General features: G+C 39.6%; 1 protein-coding gene across 8 annotated transcripts in view; it reads right to left on the bottom strand.

The window, feature by feature from the left end:
• The window catches only part of EFCAB5 (EF-hand calcium binding domain 5), a 194,995-nt gene that overhangs the window by 46,662 nt on the left and 126,854 nt on the right, over window positions 1-21,479 (bottom strand). For all 8 annotated transcript variants that reach the window (XM_063718078.1, XM_063718079.1, XM_054536589.2 and 5 more), the window contains 6 exons: window positions 19,056-19,155; window positions 16,102-17,001; window positions 7,850-7,927; window positions 7,659-7,751; window positions 5,929-6,143; window positions 4,124-4,280 (listed from right to left, as the gene is read on the bottom strand). In XM_063718078.1, the coding sequence (XP_063574148.1) occupies window positions 4,124-4,280; window positions 5,929-6,143; window positions 7,659-7,751; window positions 7,850-7,927; window positions 16,102-17,001; window positions 19,056-19,155 (1,543 nt within the window). The remainder of the gene's footprint in view (window positions 1-4,123; window positions 4,281-5,928; window positions 6,144-7,658; window positions 7,752-7,849; window positions 7,928-16,101; window positions 17,002-19,055; window positions 19,156-21,479) is intronic.

The raw sequence follows: 21,479 nt of genomic DNA, 5'->3' as shown, positions 1-21,479 counted from the left end.
GCTGTGTTCAACATCAGCAATACCTGTGGGCACCTCAGTGGCCTAGGCAGTAGAAAGTTTGTGGCAGCAGCAGCAGCAGCATATGTTATTAATGTCTTTGATGTTGAGGGCTTTTGGAGTCCTCTTACTCTTGTTTTCCCCACAATGGGGAAACTTAGCTGAGGGATATCCCTCTTGGTGTCAGGTCTGACATGGCCTATAAGCAGCTGCAGTGGCACTGGGTTCCAGGTGCAGGTGCTCAGAGCAGGTGCGGGGTTTGGGTCCTAAGCACAGGATCTCCCAAACTTACTGTGGCTCCTGAGTCTTGGGGTGCAGGTTTGCTTTCTGTGGCAGGGTTGGGTGTAGGTTGCCCATAGAGACAGGATCTGTGACTCTGAGGTACCCCCTAGCAGCTTGAGCCCAGGAGGCTGGGCTGTAGCTGTGATTCTACCTCTGGGGGGCAGTGCACAGCATTGGCCTGACTCCAGACAGAAAACTTGCTCTGGAGGTTTGGGCCCAGGAGGAGGATATGGTTGCAATATGGGAACCTAAGCAAATAAAACTCAAAGGCAACTCAGGTCTCAGGGCATGAGGCACTGTGTAGTAGTGACACAGGACCATGGAATGGTGGGGCTCAGCATTATCCAAGACACTGTAAGACCAGGTACGGTGGCAGCAAGTAACCCAGAAAGGCAGAGCACAGCTGTTGTTTGGGCCTTAGGGAGTACAAGGAAAAGAACAGCAGTGACTCCACTTCCCAGGGAGGGGGTATTTCAGCCACTCAGACTCTAAGGGTCTAGTACAGCTCCAGAGAAGCCAGGTACTAGAGTTGTTTGGATTGTAGGGCAGAGTTCCTTAGCTCAGCCAATGCTCTGTTTTCCTTGGGACACAGGTTACTACATCAACTCAGCACTGGGATGTGTAGCAGCTCAGTTTGGCCAGGGTACCAATTCCCAGAAGGCAATGTGCTGCTTCAGCTCAGGGCTGGGGGTGTGACTGTTCTGAGTGGCCAAGGCACCATTTCTTGGGATGCAGGGAGTTTCTTCAACTTAGGCACTGAGGGGGAATAACTGCTTTGAGTAGCCAAGGAATTGTTTTTCTAGGAGGCAGAGTACCGCCTCAGCTTTGGCCCAAGGGAATGAGGGGAGAGGTAGATGGAGTGACTCCACCTCCACTTGGCCTCATGTGGAAGAGTGCTTGCAGCTCCACTTGAGGACGCTGGGCCACTGGCCTGAGGTGATTTTGTGGTGGCTTAGCCCCAGGGATGAAGGGGTGTCGTGACTACTCACCCCTGAGCAAGACACACTCCAGCCGTAGTTCCAATCCCAAGCTGGTATAGTGCAGTAGCCACACAGGCCACAAGGGTCAGGGCACTATGTCAGCTTCTTCTCTGGGGAGAGCACAGGTATGTGGTCTAGAGGCAGCTCCCTCAGCTGGGCTTAATGCCTGTGAGGACTGCAGGGAACCCCAGTAGTGAGCTGTGTAGGTGTCCAAGGTGTCGATGGGGGTTGCTGGGATCCTCTTGCTTACTTCCACTTCATAGGTAGAAGTTCTTCCCAGTTCCCACCTGATCCTGGTTGGGGGATGGGGTAGTGGAGACCTGGCATCGCCTTCTGCTCTCTATGTGGCCATCTTGAGTTTCTGTGCTCACCAGGATTTCTGCTACTCCTCTGATGCAAGATGGCACTCTCCCTCAGTTATTTTTCTTAATGTAATTGTTTATTTGTTGTTCTGGCTTGTCTTTGTGAGGAAAACAGGCCCTAAGAGCTTCTAGTTGGCCATCTTGCTGATGTCACCAAAATAAATGTTTCCAAAATGTTTTAATTATAAAAGAGTTAAATGTCCTACTGGAATAGAAATGAACATATTAAAGCAAATTTAGTCATTTAAATAGAAAATTAAAAGGTAGCCAATAACGTTAATAGCTATCCTATGAAAAGTAATGGGGAAAAATGACTTATTCCATTAAATTCAACAATGCAGACAGGTCACATGTTCTATAGCTTTTTATTTGTGATGTTTCTGCCCAAAAGATTAGGCTATATTAGACAGGAAATGAGGCTGGGTGCAGTGGCTCACACCTGTAATCCCAGAACTTTGGGAGACTGAGGCAGGAGGATCTCTTGAGGCCAGGAGTTCAAGACTAGCCTGGGCAACATAGTGAGACCCTGTCTTAAAAAAAAATTAGCCAGGCATGGTGGCACAGCCTATATAGTCTTAGCTACTCGGGAGGCTGAGATGGGAGGATCATTTGAGCCTGGGAGATAGAGGCTGGAGTGAGCCATGATTATGCCACTGCACTCCAGCCTTGGCAACAGAGTGAGACCTTGTCTCTAAAAAAAAGGTGGGGAGGGGGATGACAGACTAAAAGTTTCAAGTTTCCTCTTCCATATAGAAATCTTCCATTTTGAGGACACCAGCAGAAACCTTTCTAAAAACTTCTAATCCTATGATTTTATGCTATTTAAATCCCAATTTTAAATCTTGGACAAAGAAGCAATAAGAGTAGACCAAAACAAGCAAACAAACAAAAGAGCTGTTTGAAGATTTGCCAATCAGTTATTAGCAGTGCTTGAAATTTAGAATCTTCTTCCTTTTTAAAGAGGATAAATCTGCTTTTCTTCTTCCATACTGCCATCAGCTCAGCAATCATCTCCTCAGACCAAATGGCTACCAATATGTGTTTATTGAGAGTCATTTTGTATAAGCCTGACCTTGGAGAGAATAATTGTTCTTGTTTGCAGACATTTTTATCTGGCAGCAGATTCTGCCTCCTCATTGCTGTCCTTGTTCTCATTTGCTGGGCTTAATCCTTCACATTTTATGCTATCTATCTGTCCCTATTGCTATACCTTACTCGTATATATGATCCCATATAATTCCACATAATTGGATTCCATATCATCTAATATATGGGACTTCCTTATAACATTACCCTTAGGTTCCTTAAATTCTAGGATTCGTCATATCTAAAGCCTTCATTTTAAAAACAAGGAGACCTGGGTCTATGGAAGTTAAGGAACTTGCCAAAGATCACAGGAACATTTAGTGAAGATCCAGTATTGGAACCTAGCTGCTATAACTACTGTCTAGTGTTCTCTGTAGGATGTGGTTTTGTGTTACGAAATTTGCCCATTTTGTAAGTGAAAATCACATCATTATGCCTTCTGGAATTTCATTAAGTAAATTCTCGTTAGATGTATCCTAAGACAAACCAGGTAATATAATGTAAAGTTTGTAGAAGACACAGTTACTGAAGAGAACATGACGATCAATAAACTTAGGAACATTTGAAGCTCAACCAATACAATGATTTTCGAAAGGGCTGAAGAACTTAACTAACCTTGACAATTCGTTCCCTTGTGCACTATATACTTTAAAAACTGAAAATCTGGTACACCAAAGTTAACCAGATAAATCTTTAAACCCAGTGAAGAGAAAAATAATTTAAACTAAGATCTAATAAAATGAAGAAAGGAATTTATCATACTGGAATGAGAATTTTAGTGGCTTTTGACTGGTAAATATTGGTCATAAGAGAAAAATATAATACATAAAAAGTCACTAAGGAGAATAAGAAGTTAGTAAAATGAAGAAGAAATTTGCAAGCCAGTGAAGACAAAGAGATAAAACAAGAAGAGAGAACAAGCAGAACTGTGGAATGGCTTGAATCCTTTTAACCTTAAAAGTGAGAGTAGCCAGGTATACAGAAGGAATCTAACTATATAGATTTAAGATTTTGGACAAAGCATTCTGCAACATATTCCACTTCTGACTGTGTTGACAAGTGCACAAGGCTTCTAATATTTTCATATCCTTGCCAACACTTGTTATTTTCCACTTAAAAGATTATAGCCAGAGTTGGGCACAGTGGCAGGTACTGCAGTCACAGCTGCTCAGGAGGCTGAGGTGGGAGGATCACTGGATCCCAGGAATTAGAGCCCAGCCTGGGCAGTACAGTGAGACTCCCATCTCTATTTTTAGAAATTAAAAATAAATAAGATAAATGTATAGCTATACTAGTAGACATGAAGGGTTATCTAGTGGTTTTAGCATAACCAGTATTTTTACTGTATATGTGTACTGAGAAACTTGAAGCCAAGTTAATTACCACAATTTAAATAAGAACATTCTTATATTTTACCTTTCTTCATAGATTCTTTTTCCATTCCCTCCTTGTATGTGTACAAGAGTTCATCAACTTCCTTCAGATCCAGGAAGCCTGAGCCATCACTGTCCCACTTCTGAAAGATGGCTTCTAGGAGAAGCCTCTGTCGGACTTGGAAAGCATTTTGGCTAAACTAGGATACAAACAGGATAATAAAGCATGGAAGATACATGTTCATTGTGCTAGCTAGCATTCTGTGTTTATTCCAAAAAAAGTCCAGCATCTTTTGTTAAAACAGCTTTACTCTGAGGCTAAGCATATTAATGGAAAATGCAGTGATTCAGCAGTGGTGCATCCCTGTAAAGCCAGCCACTCAAGAGGCTGAGGCAGGAGTATCGCTTGAGGCCGGGAGTTGGAGACCAGCCTGAGCAACATAGTGAGACCTCAGTCTTAAAAAAATTTTTTTTTAAAATTTTTTAGAAAAGAAAATGCAGTGATTAATTTTAATCCCTTAAATACCATTTCTCTGTTTTACCTCTAGGCCAGAACAAAAACAAAAACAAAACAAAACAGACATTCTTGGTTGGTCCATGGTAGGGGGTTATCAGAACTTATTAACATTAGTGTCACTAAAGTTGGTATACAACCTCCCACTGCTAAACTTGACTGGCTTTGAAGAAAAAAAAAAATAGGCATTTTCTGCATTAGTATTCCTTAGGAATCTTTTTTTTTTTTTTTTTTTTGCAAATTTCTTCTACAAACCTTAAGAATCTTTGACCATTCTTTTCCACTCCTTGTCTAGTTGTTCAGGAATGTGATAAATACAGACAGTGTATTTTAAAATTATTATTATTTTTATTTAGAGACAGAGTCTTGCTATCTCACCCAGGATGGAATAGAGTGGCATAATTACAGTTCACTGTAACTTCAAATTCCTGAGCCCAAGAGATTTTCCCTCCTCAGCCTCCCAAAGCACTGGAATTACAAGCATGAGCCACTGCACCTGGCCCTAAGGGATATGTTTTGAGCGAAGGGGAATGAATGGCAGTGTTTAAATAATAATAATGGCAGTGTTTTAAAAATTCTTTTTTTATATTTAAGATTGACTATATTTGACATTAATTTTATTTTTCTTTTAGAGTTTTCACTAGGTTAATTATATTAGTGAGATAGTAATTGAATTAATATCTAGATAGATTTAATTGCAAAAATAAAATGAATATATACCTTTTGATTTAGTAGGAAGAAATGGAATTGAGAAGGTAAAGGGAATTGTCTAGAATTAGGTTGAAAAGACTCATAAGACTGATGATTACTGAATAAGCTTAGTGAAAGTAATTTACATATTTCATATAAGAGAGAATAAATTGTTTATATAAGCTAATGTGTACGCACTTACCTGTCACCCAAGTAAGTAGTAAGTTCTTAGGAAATACGTACTACCTGGGTGCTCTTGAGTAAAAATATATACTCAGGCCATAATCATACCCCAGGTGTGTGTACTCGTAAAGACACTCACACACAGGCAAATAATGCAGACACACATCTTTGCATATATCCATATCTGCTTCTCAAAAAGCTTCAGAGAAAGAATAAAGCTGTACAATAAACCATCTCCTGCCAGGAGCAATCATGTTATTATTAGGGGAATGAGTTCTCTGGGGTGTGATCTTAGAATATTTGATGATAAAATAGAATCTTTAATGGCTATGCTTGTTGAAAGAAAGTGATCAGTTTGGTTGTACATTTTTTAACACGAGCCACATCGGGAGCAACTGAGGTTGAGAGATTTACTTATAATAGTGACCTCACTTGTATCATTAATAAATAATATTACCCACCTGTTTTAAGGCATTCATTTTCTCTTGTTCTGTTTCAACATAGCCCTCCTTAAAAAACGAGGTGAGAGTCTCGCTGACACTCAAGGGAGCGTCTTCACCAACAAATGTCTCCAGGAGTTGCACAAACTGGAGCAGATTGAATGAAACTCCATTGAAGGCAGTTCTGCCTTTTATCTCCTTGCAAGACTGAATATTTCTGATAATTGAGTGTAAATCTGTCAAGCAGGAAACATTACCAAGCAGTAAAGTGAACAATTCTTTCAGTTAGGGAAAATAAATGAGTGCCTATTGTAATGAATACCTGCTATTTTTGCCTGTCAGGAATCCATGCTCCCTTCATGAGGACAGCATCCTCTTTTTTTCTTTGGAAAAACATCTCTCCATTGTCAGTTCAGATGAGTCAGGTCATACTGTGCCTCCCACTTTTGTGCCATGGATGGTCATGTGATATACGTCTGGCTAACAATTCATATATGATAGCAATGTAACCTACTATAGGCCAATGAGAGTTAGCCTCAGAACTTTTGGAAGAACTATTAGGAACGAATCATTCTTTTTGTACTCTGATTGCTGAACTAGTAAAATATAAGCTTAGAGATGCTTTCATGGCCATTTTTGTCACAACATGGAGAAAACTGTCTCAATTGAAAGTGACACAGAAAAACAGGGCTCAGAGGAAGACAGTATCCTGCTATTGTTGAGCCTTTGAATCTAGTTGTGCCTGAAAACAGCTGCACTCTGAACTTTCTAGTTAGATAAATTACTAAATACCACCACCACAACTCCTTCCTCCAAGAGTCTTGACTAATATATTTACCTTTTAGCTCAATAGTACATTATGAAGTATATTTCATAAAATTTCAGCAAAGTGACTTCCGTTTGATTTATTCATTGATTCAATCATTCATGCCCTTATACCTTCTATATGAGATTTGATGTGACTCAAAAAAATGATTACTCACAATTTTTACATACATTGGTAAAGCAAAATTGATATAAAGATGACTAAGAAGAAGAACATGAACTAGCAGGCTGCAAGAGGTTGATCAATGCCATGCATTTTCACCAGAAAATTTGAGGATAGGAAGTTTGTTATTTGAGGCTTAAATGAGAGAAAAATTTGCAGGTAGGAAGAAGATAATCTTGATCTAATTTAGTTCTACAACTTGTTGATGTGAAAGGCAAAACAATATAATAGCATTTTAGTGAAATATGAGTGCTTTTGGAACAATCATTTTAAAGACATGCTTTGTCTGAAAGCCAGAAGCTACTCTGCTCTGTTGAGTAGATCTTTCTTTGCAAGTCTTCAAAAACAAGATAGATTCTCACTTGTCTCATGTGTTTAGATGTGGCCCTACCAGGGAAAGGAATAGCTGAAATGATTTCTATTGAGTTTTAGTATCTAATGTCTGATTTTCTCTGTATGCTTAGATCATAGCTTTAAAGCAGTGGTAGGGCCATATCATGGTTAAAAAATGGATACTAATGCCATAAGTTTTAAAGCAGAAGAGCATTCATCAATAGCACATGCCACCATCAATAGTACATCACCACCAAATATATCTATCTTGTATATATTGAGATTCACCAGCTCAAGGACAAAATAATGCAAAGAACACCTTCCCATTCTGCCTTAGCTAAATTCAGTCTTTATCATCGAGTACCACAGTAAATTAAATCCATCTATTGGACTGCCATCTATTCTTCCTACTTTCATTGTTAACATGTACCTGTGAACCTGGAGTTACCATAGATTAAGTTTGCCTGTTCCTCATCTTCAAATGTGACATACTTCATTTTCCAGTTACAAGTAAAAAATTCACCTGTAAAAACACATTCCATAACATAGCCAATCAAACTTCGCTTTCATAATATTTTTGTTCTAGGGTATAAATGAAAGGAGGATTAAATGAGGAGTTACCTGACCATGACTTTCCTTCTATTTCTTGGGACTTGGGTTCACAGGGCTTGTCTTTCTGAACTTCCTTTTTTGTAGTTTCTAAAAGGTACAAATGAAAATGCTTATGAATTAGACATTACATATTCCATTAGCTATTCTAAGGTTAATAAGTGATAGAAATGCGTTGCATATAGAACACCAAAAACTCTAAGTACTTTCCCATATATGCAGTGTTGCAATCGACCACAGTGAAGTCACTTAATAACTTGAATTGTTGAAAGCAGCTCTATAGCAAAAGCTATTATCGTATCCAATTTGGCCATGCAAAATGAGGGCTACATTTCTCAGCCACCCTCCCAGCTAGGTATTACTATACAATAGCCCCCTTTTTAACCTTGGCAGGATATGTTCCAAGATCCCTAGTGAATGCCTGAAACTGCAGATAGTATATATACTTTTGCAGTTTGAGGTGTGACAGAAAAAGTAGCATGAATTTCTTTTTCCTTCTTCACAATTTAATTAGTAAAAGATTTGTTCTTACTGTAAATTTCAGCAACCTCAGAATACAATTCTTTCTTTCCTTACTAAGTTGAGAATGAACCAACCTTCCTTCCTTCCTTCCTTCCTTCCTTCCTTCCTTCCTTCCTTCCTTCCTTCCTTCCTTCCTTCCTTCCTTCCTTCCTTCCTTCCTTCCTTCCTTCCTTCCTTCCTTCCTTCCTTCCTTCCTTCCTTCCTCTCTCTCTCTTCTTTCTTTCTTTCTTGATAGGGTCTCACTTTGTTGCTTAGGCTAGATGGAGTGCAGTGGTGCAATCATGGCTTATTGCAGGCTCAACCTCCTGAGGTTCAGGTGATCTTTCCACCTCAGCCTCCTGCGTAGCCGAGACTATGGTTGCATGCCACCGTGTCCAGCTAATTTTTTTTTTTTTTTTTTTTTGAGATGACATTTCGCCATGTTGCTCAGGCTGGTTTTGAACTCTTGGGCTCAAGCGATCCACCCGTCTCAGCCTCTCAAAGTGCTGGGATTACAGGCATGAGCCACCATGCCCAGCTGAGAATTTTCACCTTTTCACTTCAAAGGTAGCACTTTATGGCTTCTCTTTGGCATATCCAAATTGCCAGCACCATTACTCTTGTGACTGAAGCCATTATTAGGTAAAATAAAGGTTACTTGAACAAGAGTACTGCAACATAATGACAATCTGATAATCCAGCAGCTATTAAGTGACTAATGAGCAGGTAACATAGACAACATGGACACACTGAACAAAAGGTGCAAGATTTCATTACACTACTCAGAATGGTGCACAATTAAAAATGTATGAATTATTTCTAGAATTTTCCATGTAATACTTTCTGACTATGGTTGATTGTGGTTAGCTGAAACTGTGGAAAGCAAAACCATGGATAAGGGGGAACTACTGTATGCCTAAATTCTGACCAAAGACATGAGAATAAATATTTGAAATGCAGGGTGCATTCTGTCTTGAATATGACTTTCAGAAACTCTTCTAGAACATGTATTTTATATTTAACTGAAAAAAGCAAGACCCATTTACAGTTGAAATAAAAGAAAAATTTTAAAGTGGTTTCTAATATCAGACATTACATTTATTTATTTATTTTTATTTTATTTTTTTTTTTTAGGGATCATTTTTTATTTTTATTGTATCTTTTGAGTCCATTTTTGTCAAAAGTCAAAAGATATAAAAATATTTAAAATATAGTGAATAACTGACTCTTTATTGGAATCAAAAGTTTGTCCATTCCTGGGCCAATGGTGTTAAATTCAGTGAACTTTATTTACATCATTTATGTTTCTACAATGAATTGTTCTGCAGCTATACTTGATTTCAATTACATGTTATCATCCTTATATAAAGAACCACATTTCAAGAGGAATTGTTTCCATTAGAATCTTTTTTTTTTATTATTATACTTTAGGTTTTATGGTACATGTGCGCAATGTGCAGGTTAGTTACATATGTATACATGTGCCATGCTGGTGTGCTGCACCCATTAACTCGTCATTTAGCATTAGGTATATCTCCCAATGCTATCCCTCCCCCCTGCCCCCACCCCACAACAGTCCCCGAAGTGTGATGTTCCCCTTCCTGTGTCCATGTGTTCTCATTGTTCAATTCCCACCTGTGAGTGAGAATATGTGGTGTTTGGTTTTTTGTTCTTGCGATAGTCTACTGAGAATGATGATTTCCAGTTTCATCCATGTCCCTACAAAGGACATGAACTCATCATTTTTTATGGCTGCATAGTATTCCATGGTGTATATGTGCCACATTTTCTTAATCTAGTCTATCATTGTTGGACATTTGGGTTGGTTCCAAGTCTTTGCTATTGTGAATAATGCCGCAATAAACATACGTGTGCATGTGTCTTTATAGCAGCATGATTTATAGTCCTTTGGGTATATACCCAGTAATGGGATGGCTGGGTCAAATGGAATTTCTAGTTCTAGATCCCTGAGGAATCGCCACACTGACTTCCACAAGGGTTGAACTAGTTTACAGTCCCACCAACAGTGTAAAAGTGTTCCTATTTCTCCACATCCTCTCCAGCACCTGTTGTTTCCTGACTTTTTAATGATTGCCATTCTAACTGGTGTGAGATGGTATCTCATTGTGGTTTTGATTTGCATTTCTCTGATGGCCAGTGATGGTGAGCATTTTTTCATGTGTTTTTTGGCTGCATAAATGTCTTCTTTTGAGAAGTGTCTGTTCATGTTCTTCACCCACTTTTTGATGGGGTTGTTTGTTTTTTTCCTGTAAATTTGTTGGAGTCCATTGTAGATTCTGGATATTAGCCCTTTGTCAGATGAGTAGGTTGTGAAAATTTTCTCCCATTTTGTAGGTTGCCTGTTCACTCTGATGGTAGTTTCTTTTGCTGTGCAGAAGCTCTTTAGTTTAATTAGATCCCACTGTCAATTTTGGCTTTTGTTGCCATCGCTTTTGGTGTTTTAGACATGAAGTCCTTGCCCATGCCTATGTCCTGAATGGTAATGCCTAGGTTTTCTTCTAGGGTTTTTATGGTTTTAGGTCTAACGTTTAAGTCTTTAATCCATCTTGAATTGATTTTTGTATAAGGTGTAAGGAAGGGATCCAGTTTCAGCTTTCTACATATGGCTAGCCACTTTTCCCAGCACCATTTATTAAATAGGGAATCCTTTCCCCATTTCTTGTTTTTCTCAGGTTTGTCAAAATCAGATAGTTGTAGATATGTGGCGTTATTTCTGACGGCTCTGTTCTGTTCCATTGATCTATATCTCTGTTTTGGTACTAGTACCATGCTGTTTTGGTTACTGTAGCCTTGTAGTATAGTTTGAAGTCAGGTAGCGTGATGCCTCCAGCTTTGTTCTTTTGGCTTACGATTGACTTGGCGATGCGGGCTCTTTTTTGGTTCCATATGAACTTTAAAGTAGTTTTTTCCAATTCTGTGAAGAAAGTCATTGGTAGCTTGATGGGGATGGCATTGAATCTGTAAATTACCTTGGGCAGTATGGCCATTTTCACGATATTGATTCTTCCTACCCATGAGCATGGAATGTTCTTCCATTTGTTTGTATCCTCTTTTATTTCCTTGAGCAGTGGTTTGTAGTTCTCCTTGAAGAGGTCCTTCACATCCCTTGTAAGTTGGATTCCTAGGTATTTTATTCTCTTTGAAGCAATTGTGAATGGGAGTTCACTCATGATTTGGCTCTCTGTTTGTCTGTTATTGGTGTATAAGAATGCTTGTGATTTTTGTACATTGATTTTGTATCCTGAGACTTTGCTGAAGTTGCTCACCAGCTTAAGGAGATTTTGGGCTGAGACAATGGGGTTTTCTAGATATACAATCATGTTGTCTGCAAACAGGGACAATTTGACTTCCTCTTTTCCTAATTGAATACCCTTTATTTCCTTCTCCTGCCTAATTGCCCTGGCCAGAACTTCCAACACTATGTTGAATAGAAGTGGTGAGAGAGGGCATCCCTGTCTTGTGCCAGTTTTCAAAGGGAATGCTTCCAGTTTTTGCCCATTCAGTATGATATTGGCTGTGCGTTTGTCATAGATAGCTCTTATTATTTTGAGATACATCCCATCAATACCTAATTTATTGAGAGTTTTTAGCATGAAGCGTTGTTGAATTTTGTCAAAGGCCTTTTCTGCATCTATTGAGATAATCATGTGGTTTTTGTCTTTGATTCTGTTTATATGCTGGATTACATTTATTGATTTGCATATATTGAACCAGCCTTGCATCCCAGGGATGAAGCCCACTTGATCATGGTGGATAAGCTTTTTGATGTGCTGCTGGATTCTGTTTGCCAGTATTTTATTGAGGATTTTTGCATCAATGTTCATCAAGGATATTGGTCTAAAATTCTCTTTTTTGGTTGTGTCTCTGCCTGGCTTTGGTATCAGGATGATGCTGGCCTCATAAAATGAGTTAGGGAAGATTCCCTCCTTTTCTATTGATTGGAATAGTTTCAGAAGGAACGGTACCAGCTCCTCCTTGTACCTCTGGTAGAATTCGGCTGTGAACCCATCTGGTCCTGGACTTTTTTTGGTTGGTAAGCTATTGATTATTGCCACAATTTCAGCTCCTGTTATTGGTCTATTCAGAGATTCAACTTCTTCCTGGTTTAGTCTTGGGAGGGTGTATGTGTTGAGGAATTTATCCATTTCTTCTAGATTTTCTAGTTTATTTGCGTAGAGGTGTTTGTAGTATTCTCTGATGGTAGTTTGTATTTCTGTGGGATCGGTGGTGATATCCCCTTTATCATTTTTTATTGCATCTATTTGATTCTTCTCTCTTTTTTTCTTTATTAATCTTGCTAGCGGTCTATCAATTTTGTTGATCCTTTCAAAAAACCAGCTCCTGGATTCATTAATTTTTTGAAGGGTTTTTTGTGTCTCTATTTCCTTCAGTTCTGTTCTGATTTTAGTTATTTCTTGCCTTCTGCTAGTTTTTGAATGTGTTTGCTCTTGCTTTTCTAGTTCTTTTAATTGTGATGTTAGGGTGTCAATTTTGGATCTTTCCTGCTTTCTCTTGTGGGCATTTAGTGCTATAAATTTCCCTCTACACACTGCTTTGAATGCATCCCAGAGATTCTGGTATGTTGTGTCTTGGTTCTCGTTGGTTTCAAAGAACATCTTTATTTCTGCCTTCATTTCGTTATGTATCCAGTAGTCATTCAGGAGCAGGTTGTTCAGTTTCCATGTAGTTGAGCAGTTTTGAGTGAGATTCTTAATCCTGAGTTCTAGCTTGATTGCACTGTGATCTGAGAGACAGTTTGTTATAATTTCTGTTCTTTTACATTTACTAAGGAGAGCTTTACTTCCAAGTATGTGGTCAATTTTGGAATAGGTGTGGTGTGGTGCTGAAAAAAATGTATATTCTGTTGATTTGGGGTGGAGAGTTCTGTAGATGTCTATTAGGTCGGCTTGGTGCAGAGCTGAGTTCAATTCCTGGGTATCCTTGTTGACTTTCTGTCTCGTTGATCTGTCTAATGTTGACAGTGGGGTGTTAAAGTCTCCCATTATTAATGTGTGGGAGTCTAAGTCTCTTTGTAGGTCACTCAGGACTTGCTTTATGAATCTGGGTGCTCCTGTATTGGGTGCATATATATTTAGGATAGTTAGCTCTTCTTGTTGAATTGATCCCTTTACCATTATGTAATGGCCTTCTTTGTCTCTTTTGATCTTTGTTGGTTTAAAGTCTGTTTTATCAGAGACTAGGATTGTAACCCCTGCCTTTTTTTGTTTTCCATTTGCTTGGTAGATCTTCCTCCATGCTTTTATTTTGAGCCTGTGTGTGTCTCTGCACGTGAGATGGGTTTCCTGAATACAGCACACTGATGGGTCTTGAGTCTTTATCCAATTTGCCAGTCTGTGTCTTTTAATTGGAGCATTTAGTCCACTTACATTTAAAGTTAATATTGTTATGTGTGAATTTGATCCTGTCATTATGATGTTAGCTGGTTATTTTGCTCGTTAGTTGATGCAGTCTCTTCCTAGTCTCGATGGTCTTTACATTTTGGTATGATTTTGCAGTGGCTGGTACTGGTTGTTCCTTTCCATGTTTAGTGCTTCCTTCAGGAGCTCTTTTAGGGCAGGCCTGGTGGTGACAAAATCTCTCAGCATTTGCTTGTCTGTAAAGTATTTTATTTCTCCTTCACTTATGAAGCTTAGTTTGGCTGGATATGAAATTCTGGCTTGAAAATTCTTTTCTTTAAGAATGTTGAATATTGGCCCCCACTCTCTTCTGGCTTGTAGGGTTTCTGCCGAGAGATCCGCTGTTAGTCTGATGGGCTTCCCTTTGAGGGTAACCCGACCTTTCTCTCTGGCTGCCCTTAACATTTTTTCCTTCATTTCAACTTTGGTGAATCTGACAATTATGTGTCTTGGAGTTGCTCTTCTCGAGGAGTATCTTTGTGGTGTTCTCTGTATTTCCTGAATCTGAATGTTGGCCTGCCTTGCTAGATTGGGGAAGTTCTCCTGGATAATATCCTGCAGAGTGTTTTCCAGCTTGGTTCCATTCTCCCCGTCACTTTCAGGTACACCAATCAGATGTAGATTTGGTCTTTTCACATAGTCCCACATTTCTTGGAGGCTTTGCTCGTTTCTTTTTATTCTTTTTTCTCTAAACTTCCCTTCTCGCTTCATTTCATTCATTTCATCTTCCATGGCTGATACCCTTTCTTCCATTTGATCGCATCAGCTCCTGAGGCTTCTGCATTCTTCACGTAGTTCTCGAGCCTTGGTTTTCAGCTCCATCAGCTCCTTTAAGCACTTCTCTGTATTGGTTATTCTAGTTATACATTCTTCTAAATTTTTTTCAAAGTTTTCAACTTCTTTGCCTTTGGTTTGAATATCCTCCCGTAGCTCGGAGTAATTTGATCGTCTGAAGCCTTCTTCTCTCAGCTCGTCAAAGTCATTCTTTGTCCAGCTTTGTTCCGTTGCTGGTGAGGAACTGCGTTCCTTTGGAGGAGGAGAGGCACTCTGCTTTTTAGAGTTTCCAGTTTTTCTGCTCTGTTTTTTCCCCATCTTTGTGGTTTTATCTACTTTTGGTCTTTGATGATGGTGATGTACAGATGGGTTTTTGGTGTGGATGTCCTTTCTGTTTGTTAGTTTTCCTTCTAACAGACAGGACCCTCAGCTGCAGGTCTGTTGGAGTACCTGGCCGGGGCCGTGTGAGGTGTCAGCCTGCCCCTGCTGGGGGGTGCCTCCCTGTTAGGCTGCTCAGGGGTCAGGGGTCAGGGACCCACTTGAGGAGGCAGTCTGCCTGTTCTCAGATCTCCAGCTGCGTGCTGGGAGAACCACTGCTCTCCTCAAAGCTGTCAGACAGGGACATTTAAGTCTGCAGAGGTTACTGCTGTCTTTTTGTTTGTCTGTGCCCTGCCCCCAGAGGTGGAGCCTACAGAGGCAGGCAGGCCTCCTTGAGCTGTGGTGGGCTCCACCCAGTTCGAGCTTCCTTTGTTTACCTAAGCGAGCCTGGGCAATGGCGGGCGCCCCTCCCCCAGCCTCGCTGCCGCCTTGCTGTTTGATCTCAGACTGCTGTGCTAGCAATCAGCGAGACTCCGTGGGCATAGGACCCTCTGAGCCAGGTGCGGGCTATAATCTCCTGGTGCACCATTTCCTAAGCCCGTCGGAAAAGCACAGTATTCGGGTGGGAGTGGCCCGATTTTCCAGGTGCCGTCTGTCACCCTTGGAAAGGGAACTCCCTGACCCCTTGCGCTTCCCGAGTGAGGCAGTGCTTCGCCCCTGCTTCGGCTGGTGCACGGTGTGCTCACCCACTGACCTGCGCCCACTGACCTGCGCCCACTGTCTGGCACTCCCTAGTGAGATGAACACGGTACCTCAGATGAAAATGCAGAAATCACCCGTCTTCTGCATCGCTCATGCTGGGAGCTGTAGACCAGAGCTGTTCCTATTAGGCCATCTTGGCTCCTCCTCCCAAGACATTACATTTAAAACAAAAGGGCTTCTACTACCTTTTCAGAAACCGAATTAAAACACTTCTATAATCTAGTGCAATGGAAATTATACGTAAATTGACAATATAGACATTCTGGTTTGCATTTCATTGGTGAATATAATTAACTTAATTGATTATTGTTCAAGGTCTAGACTCATGTGGAGCAGCAAAATATGCCTGAGGTTTGCATGACCTGATATGCCAGAAAAAAAATTCTAACTTAAATGAGTATTTTCTGAAAAGACTTTAAAAACCATTCCATGAAACAGGGAGCCGGTGTTGTAGAAGAACTGCATTGCTACCTGAAAAGTGATCTTTTCTACTTAACGTTGGAACTTCCTCTTGCAGTTCAGAACTCAGGAATATTTCCTCTTCATATGTTTGTTCCCAAGACCTCTTTTCCTGTAGAGGGACTTCAGTGTACTCAGAGTATATAGGTTCCCCATATTTTGTACTTTTTAAGATACTATCTTTTCTTGATTGTGAAGTTGAGCCTATGTCTTCCTGCTCTTCTGAAATTATCCCTCCATAAGGTCCTTGTTCTGATTTTTGGTATGGTTCTTCTATTATTGACTCTCTGAGTGATCCCTGTTCTGCAGCTGACATTCTGCGTGATCCTTGTTCTGCTACTGACCCTTTGCGTCGATCTTGTTCTGCAATAGACTCTCTGCATGACCCTTGTTCTGCAACTGACTCTCTGCTTGATCCTTGTCCTGAAACTGACACTCTGCGTGGTCCTTGTCCTTGTCCTTCTATTGACCCTTTGTGCTGTCCTTGTTCTGTAGTTGACTCTCTGTGTGTTTCTTGTTCTGTTAGTAACCCTCTACTTGACCCTTGTTCTAGAGTTGACTCTGTGTGTGTTCCTGGTTCTATTACTGATTCTATGTACGGTTCTTGTTCTGCAGTTGGCTTTTTGCCTTGTTCTTGTTCTTCAGTTGAAATTCTTTGTGGTCCTTGTTCTGCAGTTACTCCTCTCCTCTGTTCTGGCGGGTTTGGTGGTGGTGTTGATGTTCTCGGCTCATCGAGTTTAGGTTGATCTGGACTTTCTAATAATTTACTTTGGGTTTTGCTAGCATGTTTTGCAGAAAGTAATGTATTCATCTCCAAGAGCACTTTGTCAAGACCTTCGTAAATGTGTTTCTGATTATCCATGTCTCCCCACAACTCAGTCAAGTTTATCTCTTCAAATTCAATGAATGGCCCTAATGCAGAAAACAAAATATTCACTTAAACCATTGATCTTATAATGCAGAATTAGAGCTATTAAATTATGCAAAGAAAAGCATTGAGCACAGAGATTGTAATATAGGCCTATTGCTCTAAATAAATATCAGTTATCTTTGGCTGCAACACAATAAAAAGTAAAAAGGTACCCAAAAGAATTTATACTACTATAAGTTAGAAATCATCCCTTCCTAAAAGGTGTGATTTTAGAAATAAACAGGATTCTCCTTTTGCTACTTGGAGTGTTGCTTAGACTGCCAAGGCAAATAGAAGTTGTCCTCTACCTTTGTGGTCTCCTACAATAAGCATCACATAGGGATGGGAAAAGGGACACATCTTTCATCTCAAATATATTTTCAATATCTGCAATATAAAAAGCAAGTCTTTATCCATGACAATCTTTCAATGAGGCTATGTTTTTCCAACATTCATATTTTCCCCCTATCTCTTTCCCTCTTCTTTGTTGTTCATTCCTCAATTATTTTCGTCTACACTTATGTGGACACCTAGAACAGAATACTAGGGAAAGACTGGATAGTATTCACAGAATCCCACTGTTAAACAACAACAATAAAACCCTGGTGTCTATACTATAAAGAGTGGAAATCATGCCACAAGACTGTCCCCATTTCTTCCAAAACAGTAGTGGCAAGCTATAAAATTGCAATTCTCACAATTTTCAGGAATACTCCAAGTATATCACCCACAGATTTGTAAGTATCCAATTAATAAATCTTCACACAGAAATAAAATATTGACATTCTTGGCCAGGTGTGGTGGCTCAATGCCTGTAATCCCAGCACTTTGGGAAGCCAAGGCAGGTGGATGCCTGAGGTCAGGAGTTTAAGACCAGCCTGCCCAACATGGTAAAACCCCGTCTCTACTAAAAATACAAAAAAATAGCTGGGTGTGTTGGCGGGCGCCTGTAATCCCAGATACTTGGGAGGATGAGGCAGGGAGAATTGCTTGAACCCGGGAGGCAGAAGTTGCAGTGAGCTGAGATTGCACCATTGCACTCCACCCTGGGCAACAGAGCGAGACTGTCTCAAAAAAAAAAAAAAAAAAAAAAGACATTCTTTGGGAAACTCAGTCAATATAATACCTTCTCTTTAAAAAAATGAAAATAAGCTGAGCACAGTGGCACATCCCTGTAGTCCTGGCTACTCTGGAGGCCGAGGCAGGAGGATTGCTGGTGCCCAGGAGTTTGAAGCTAGTCTGGGCAACATAGCAAGACCCCATCTCTGAAAACGTAAAATAAAATAAAATTAAATTAAATTAAATAAAAATAAAAATAAACCCCGTAATTGTATTTGTTTTGGAAATAACATAAAAAGGATATTTTACTGTATAAGTAAATGCTTGGGAAAAGGAAATACTGTTCTTATAAATCTTATAATTTTAAGTTGGGCATTAAAAATGGAATTACCAGGCTGGATGCAGTGGCTTACACCTATAATCCCAGCACCCAGGCATTTGAGACTATCCTTGGCAACAGGGTGAAACCTTCTATTAAAAATACAAAAAATTAGCTGGGCATGGTGGTGCACACCTGTAGTCCCAGCCACTCAGGTGGCTGAGGTGGGAGAATCATCTCCCACCTGGGAGGTTGAGGCTGCAGTGAGTCATGATCATGCCACTGCACTCCAGCCTGGGTGAGAAGAGTAAGACTCAAAAAAATTTTTTTGTTAGTAAGATGGAATTACCATTACTAACTTAATTTCCAAAACATTCAGACTGTCACTAAAGCATTTCTTCATTTGAATGAATTTAAAATTGAGTTCTAGCTGAGTTCTGATATAAAATTTTTGAGTACTGCACTGTGGTGAAAAATACATCTAGTTGTGATGAAGAATGAATTTCGTGGAGGGAATAAACAACTAGATACAGTTATCATAATCTAAGAGAGCTATTATGTGAAGAGATTCCATGGTGGTAGAATAATCTCGTGTTAACATATCAGTGTATCATATCAGTACATATCAGTGTACTGCGACACTCCAGCTTGAACATACTCCCTCTGAGTGGCACTTACATTGTCGTGGGTTTCGAAGTAAACTCCTAAGCATTGGTGAACTATGGTCATAGAATAATTCCAGCAGGGCCAATGTCCTCTGCCGATCCAAAAACCCTACCTAAGCAAAGAAGAAAGTTTGTGATTAGCTGTTACGGGAGATTTAAGATTTGTATGCAGTTGGAACGTGGCTTATCGAAGCTTTTATCTTCACTACCACCACAACAATCATTATCATGTAAATAAAAGCTGCAGCATCAAAATCAGGAAAGTTGTATCTTGCCTTTAGGCTTATACTCTACTTTCCCATTCTGTGACCTGTCAAAATGACCTCTACTTAGTAAATGTTTAAGAAATATTTGTGACTGACTTATTGACGGTTAAATCCAATGTATAATGTTCAGTTCTTATCTTACCTGACCTGAGTATGTCACTTGAAACAATTTACTGCTCCCTACTTGTCTTTTTTCCATTGTTATTTTTGAAAATTTTTTTAATTATAGAAAAATATAGAAAATGATAGAATTAACGTATGTGTTCCCAACACCCGGAAATAATGATTGTTAACATTTTGTGTATGTGCTTTAAAAAGCCTGATATAGCAATACAGTGAGACCTCCATTGCTTCAAAAAATAAAAAATTAGCCAGGCATGGTGTTGTACACCTCTAGTCCTAGTCACTCCAGAGGCTGGGGCCAGAGGATACCTTGATTTGCAGTGAGCTATGATCATGTCACTGCAGTCCAGCCTGGCTGACAGAGCAAGACCTTGTCTCAAAAACTAAAACAAAAAAACCTGATATAGGCCAGGCGCAGTGGCTCACGCCTGTAATCCCAGCACTTTGGGAGGCCGAGGTGGGTGGATCACCTAAGGTCAGGAGTTCGAGACCAGCCTGACCAACACGGAGAAACCCTGCCTCTACTAAAAATACAAAAATTAGCTGGGCATGGTGGCGGGTGCCTGTAATCCCAGCTACTCGAGAGGCTGAGGCAGGAGAATCACTTGAACCCAGGAGGCAGGGTTGCGGTGAACAGAGATCATGCTATTGCACTCCAGCCTGGGCAACAAGAGCAAAACTCCATTTTAAAAAAAAAAGAAAAAAAAAAAACCTGATATAGTACATATGTCTTTCTTCAAATTGCTTTTATTTACTCAACATTGAGATCTAATTCATATCTGTAAAGAAATATATTTTATTCTTTTTAACTGCAATAAGGCATTCTGTAATATGAAAACACCATAATTTTTTAAAAAACTCCTCTATTGATGGGTGTTTTGATTAGTTTTAGTATTTTGATATCAATGTAATGCTGCGATGGATATCCTTATACACATCTCCTTTTGTACATATGCAAGCATTTCTCTAGGATAAATAACTAGAAGTGGAATTACTGGATTGTATAATGTATGCATTTTCAACTTTATTAGTTATAGCCAAATTGCTTCACAAAATGTTCACACCAATTTACATTCTTGACAGCATTGAATGACAGTATTATTTCTCCATATTCACATCAATACTTGATATTGTTAGAGTTTATTATTTTTTGTAATCTGATAGATAAAAATGGTATCATTATTTTAATTTGCATTTCCCTGATTACTAGTGAGATTTAATATATTTTCATGTGCTTATTATATGTTTGAGTTTTTCCTCTTCTATGAATGGGTTTTTCATATCCTTTTCCCATTTTTCAGTTGGGACCAGTTGCCTATTTCTTTTGTTTTTTTTTGTTTGTTTTTGTTTTTGTTTTTGTTTTGAGACACAGTCTCGCTCTGTCGCCCAGGCTGGAGTGCAGTGGCGTGATCTCAGCTCACTGCAACCTCCGCCTCCTGGGTTCAAGCGATTCTCCTGCCTCAGCCTCCAGAGTAGCTGGGACTACAGGCGCCTGCCACCACGCCCGGCTAAATTTTTTGTCTTTTTAGTAGAGATGAGGTTTCACCATGTTAGTCAAGATGGTCTCAATCTCCTGACCTCGTGATCTGCCCGCCTCAGCCTCCCAAAGTGCTGGGATTACAGGCGTGAGCCACTGCGCCCTGCCCAGTTGGCTATTTCTTATGAATTTGTAAAATTTTGAGAATGACCATTCTTTTATTTACATGCAAATATTTTTTCCCAGTTTATCTCTTATCTTTCAATTTAACTTTTGGTGAGTTTAGCCATATCAATGTTATCCATTAATTTTGAAGATATACATTAATTTTGAGGTAGTCAAATATATCAATCATTTCCTTTTGATATACAGTGAAAAATCAATGAATGACATTGGGACAATTAATTTTTCATATTGGGAAGAACATAAAAGTAGATCCCACCCTCATTAATGAGAAAAGTAAGTTCTATCTGATCAGAAACCTAGATGTGGAAAACAAAATTTAAAAAATTTTAGAAGCAGCCAAGTGTGAGTCACCATGCCTGGCTGCTTCTAAAACTTTTTAAGACAG

Source organism: Pongo abelii, chromosome 19 (genome assembly GCF_028885655.2).
Source record: "Pongo abelii isolate AG06213 chromosome 19, NHGRI_mPonAbe1-v2.0_pri, whole genome shotgun sequence".
Taxonomy (NCBI): domain Eukaryota; kingdom Metazoa; phylum Chordata; class Mammalia; order Primates; family Hominidae; genus Pongo; species Pongo abelii.
This window is presented reverse-complemented; position numbering and strand designations above follow the sequence as displayed.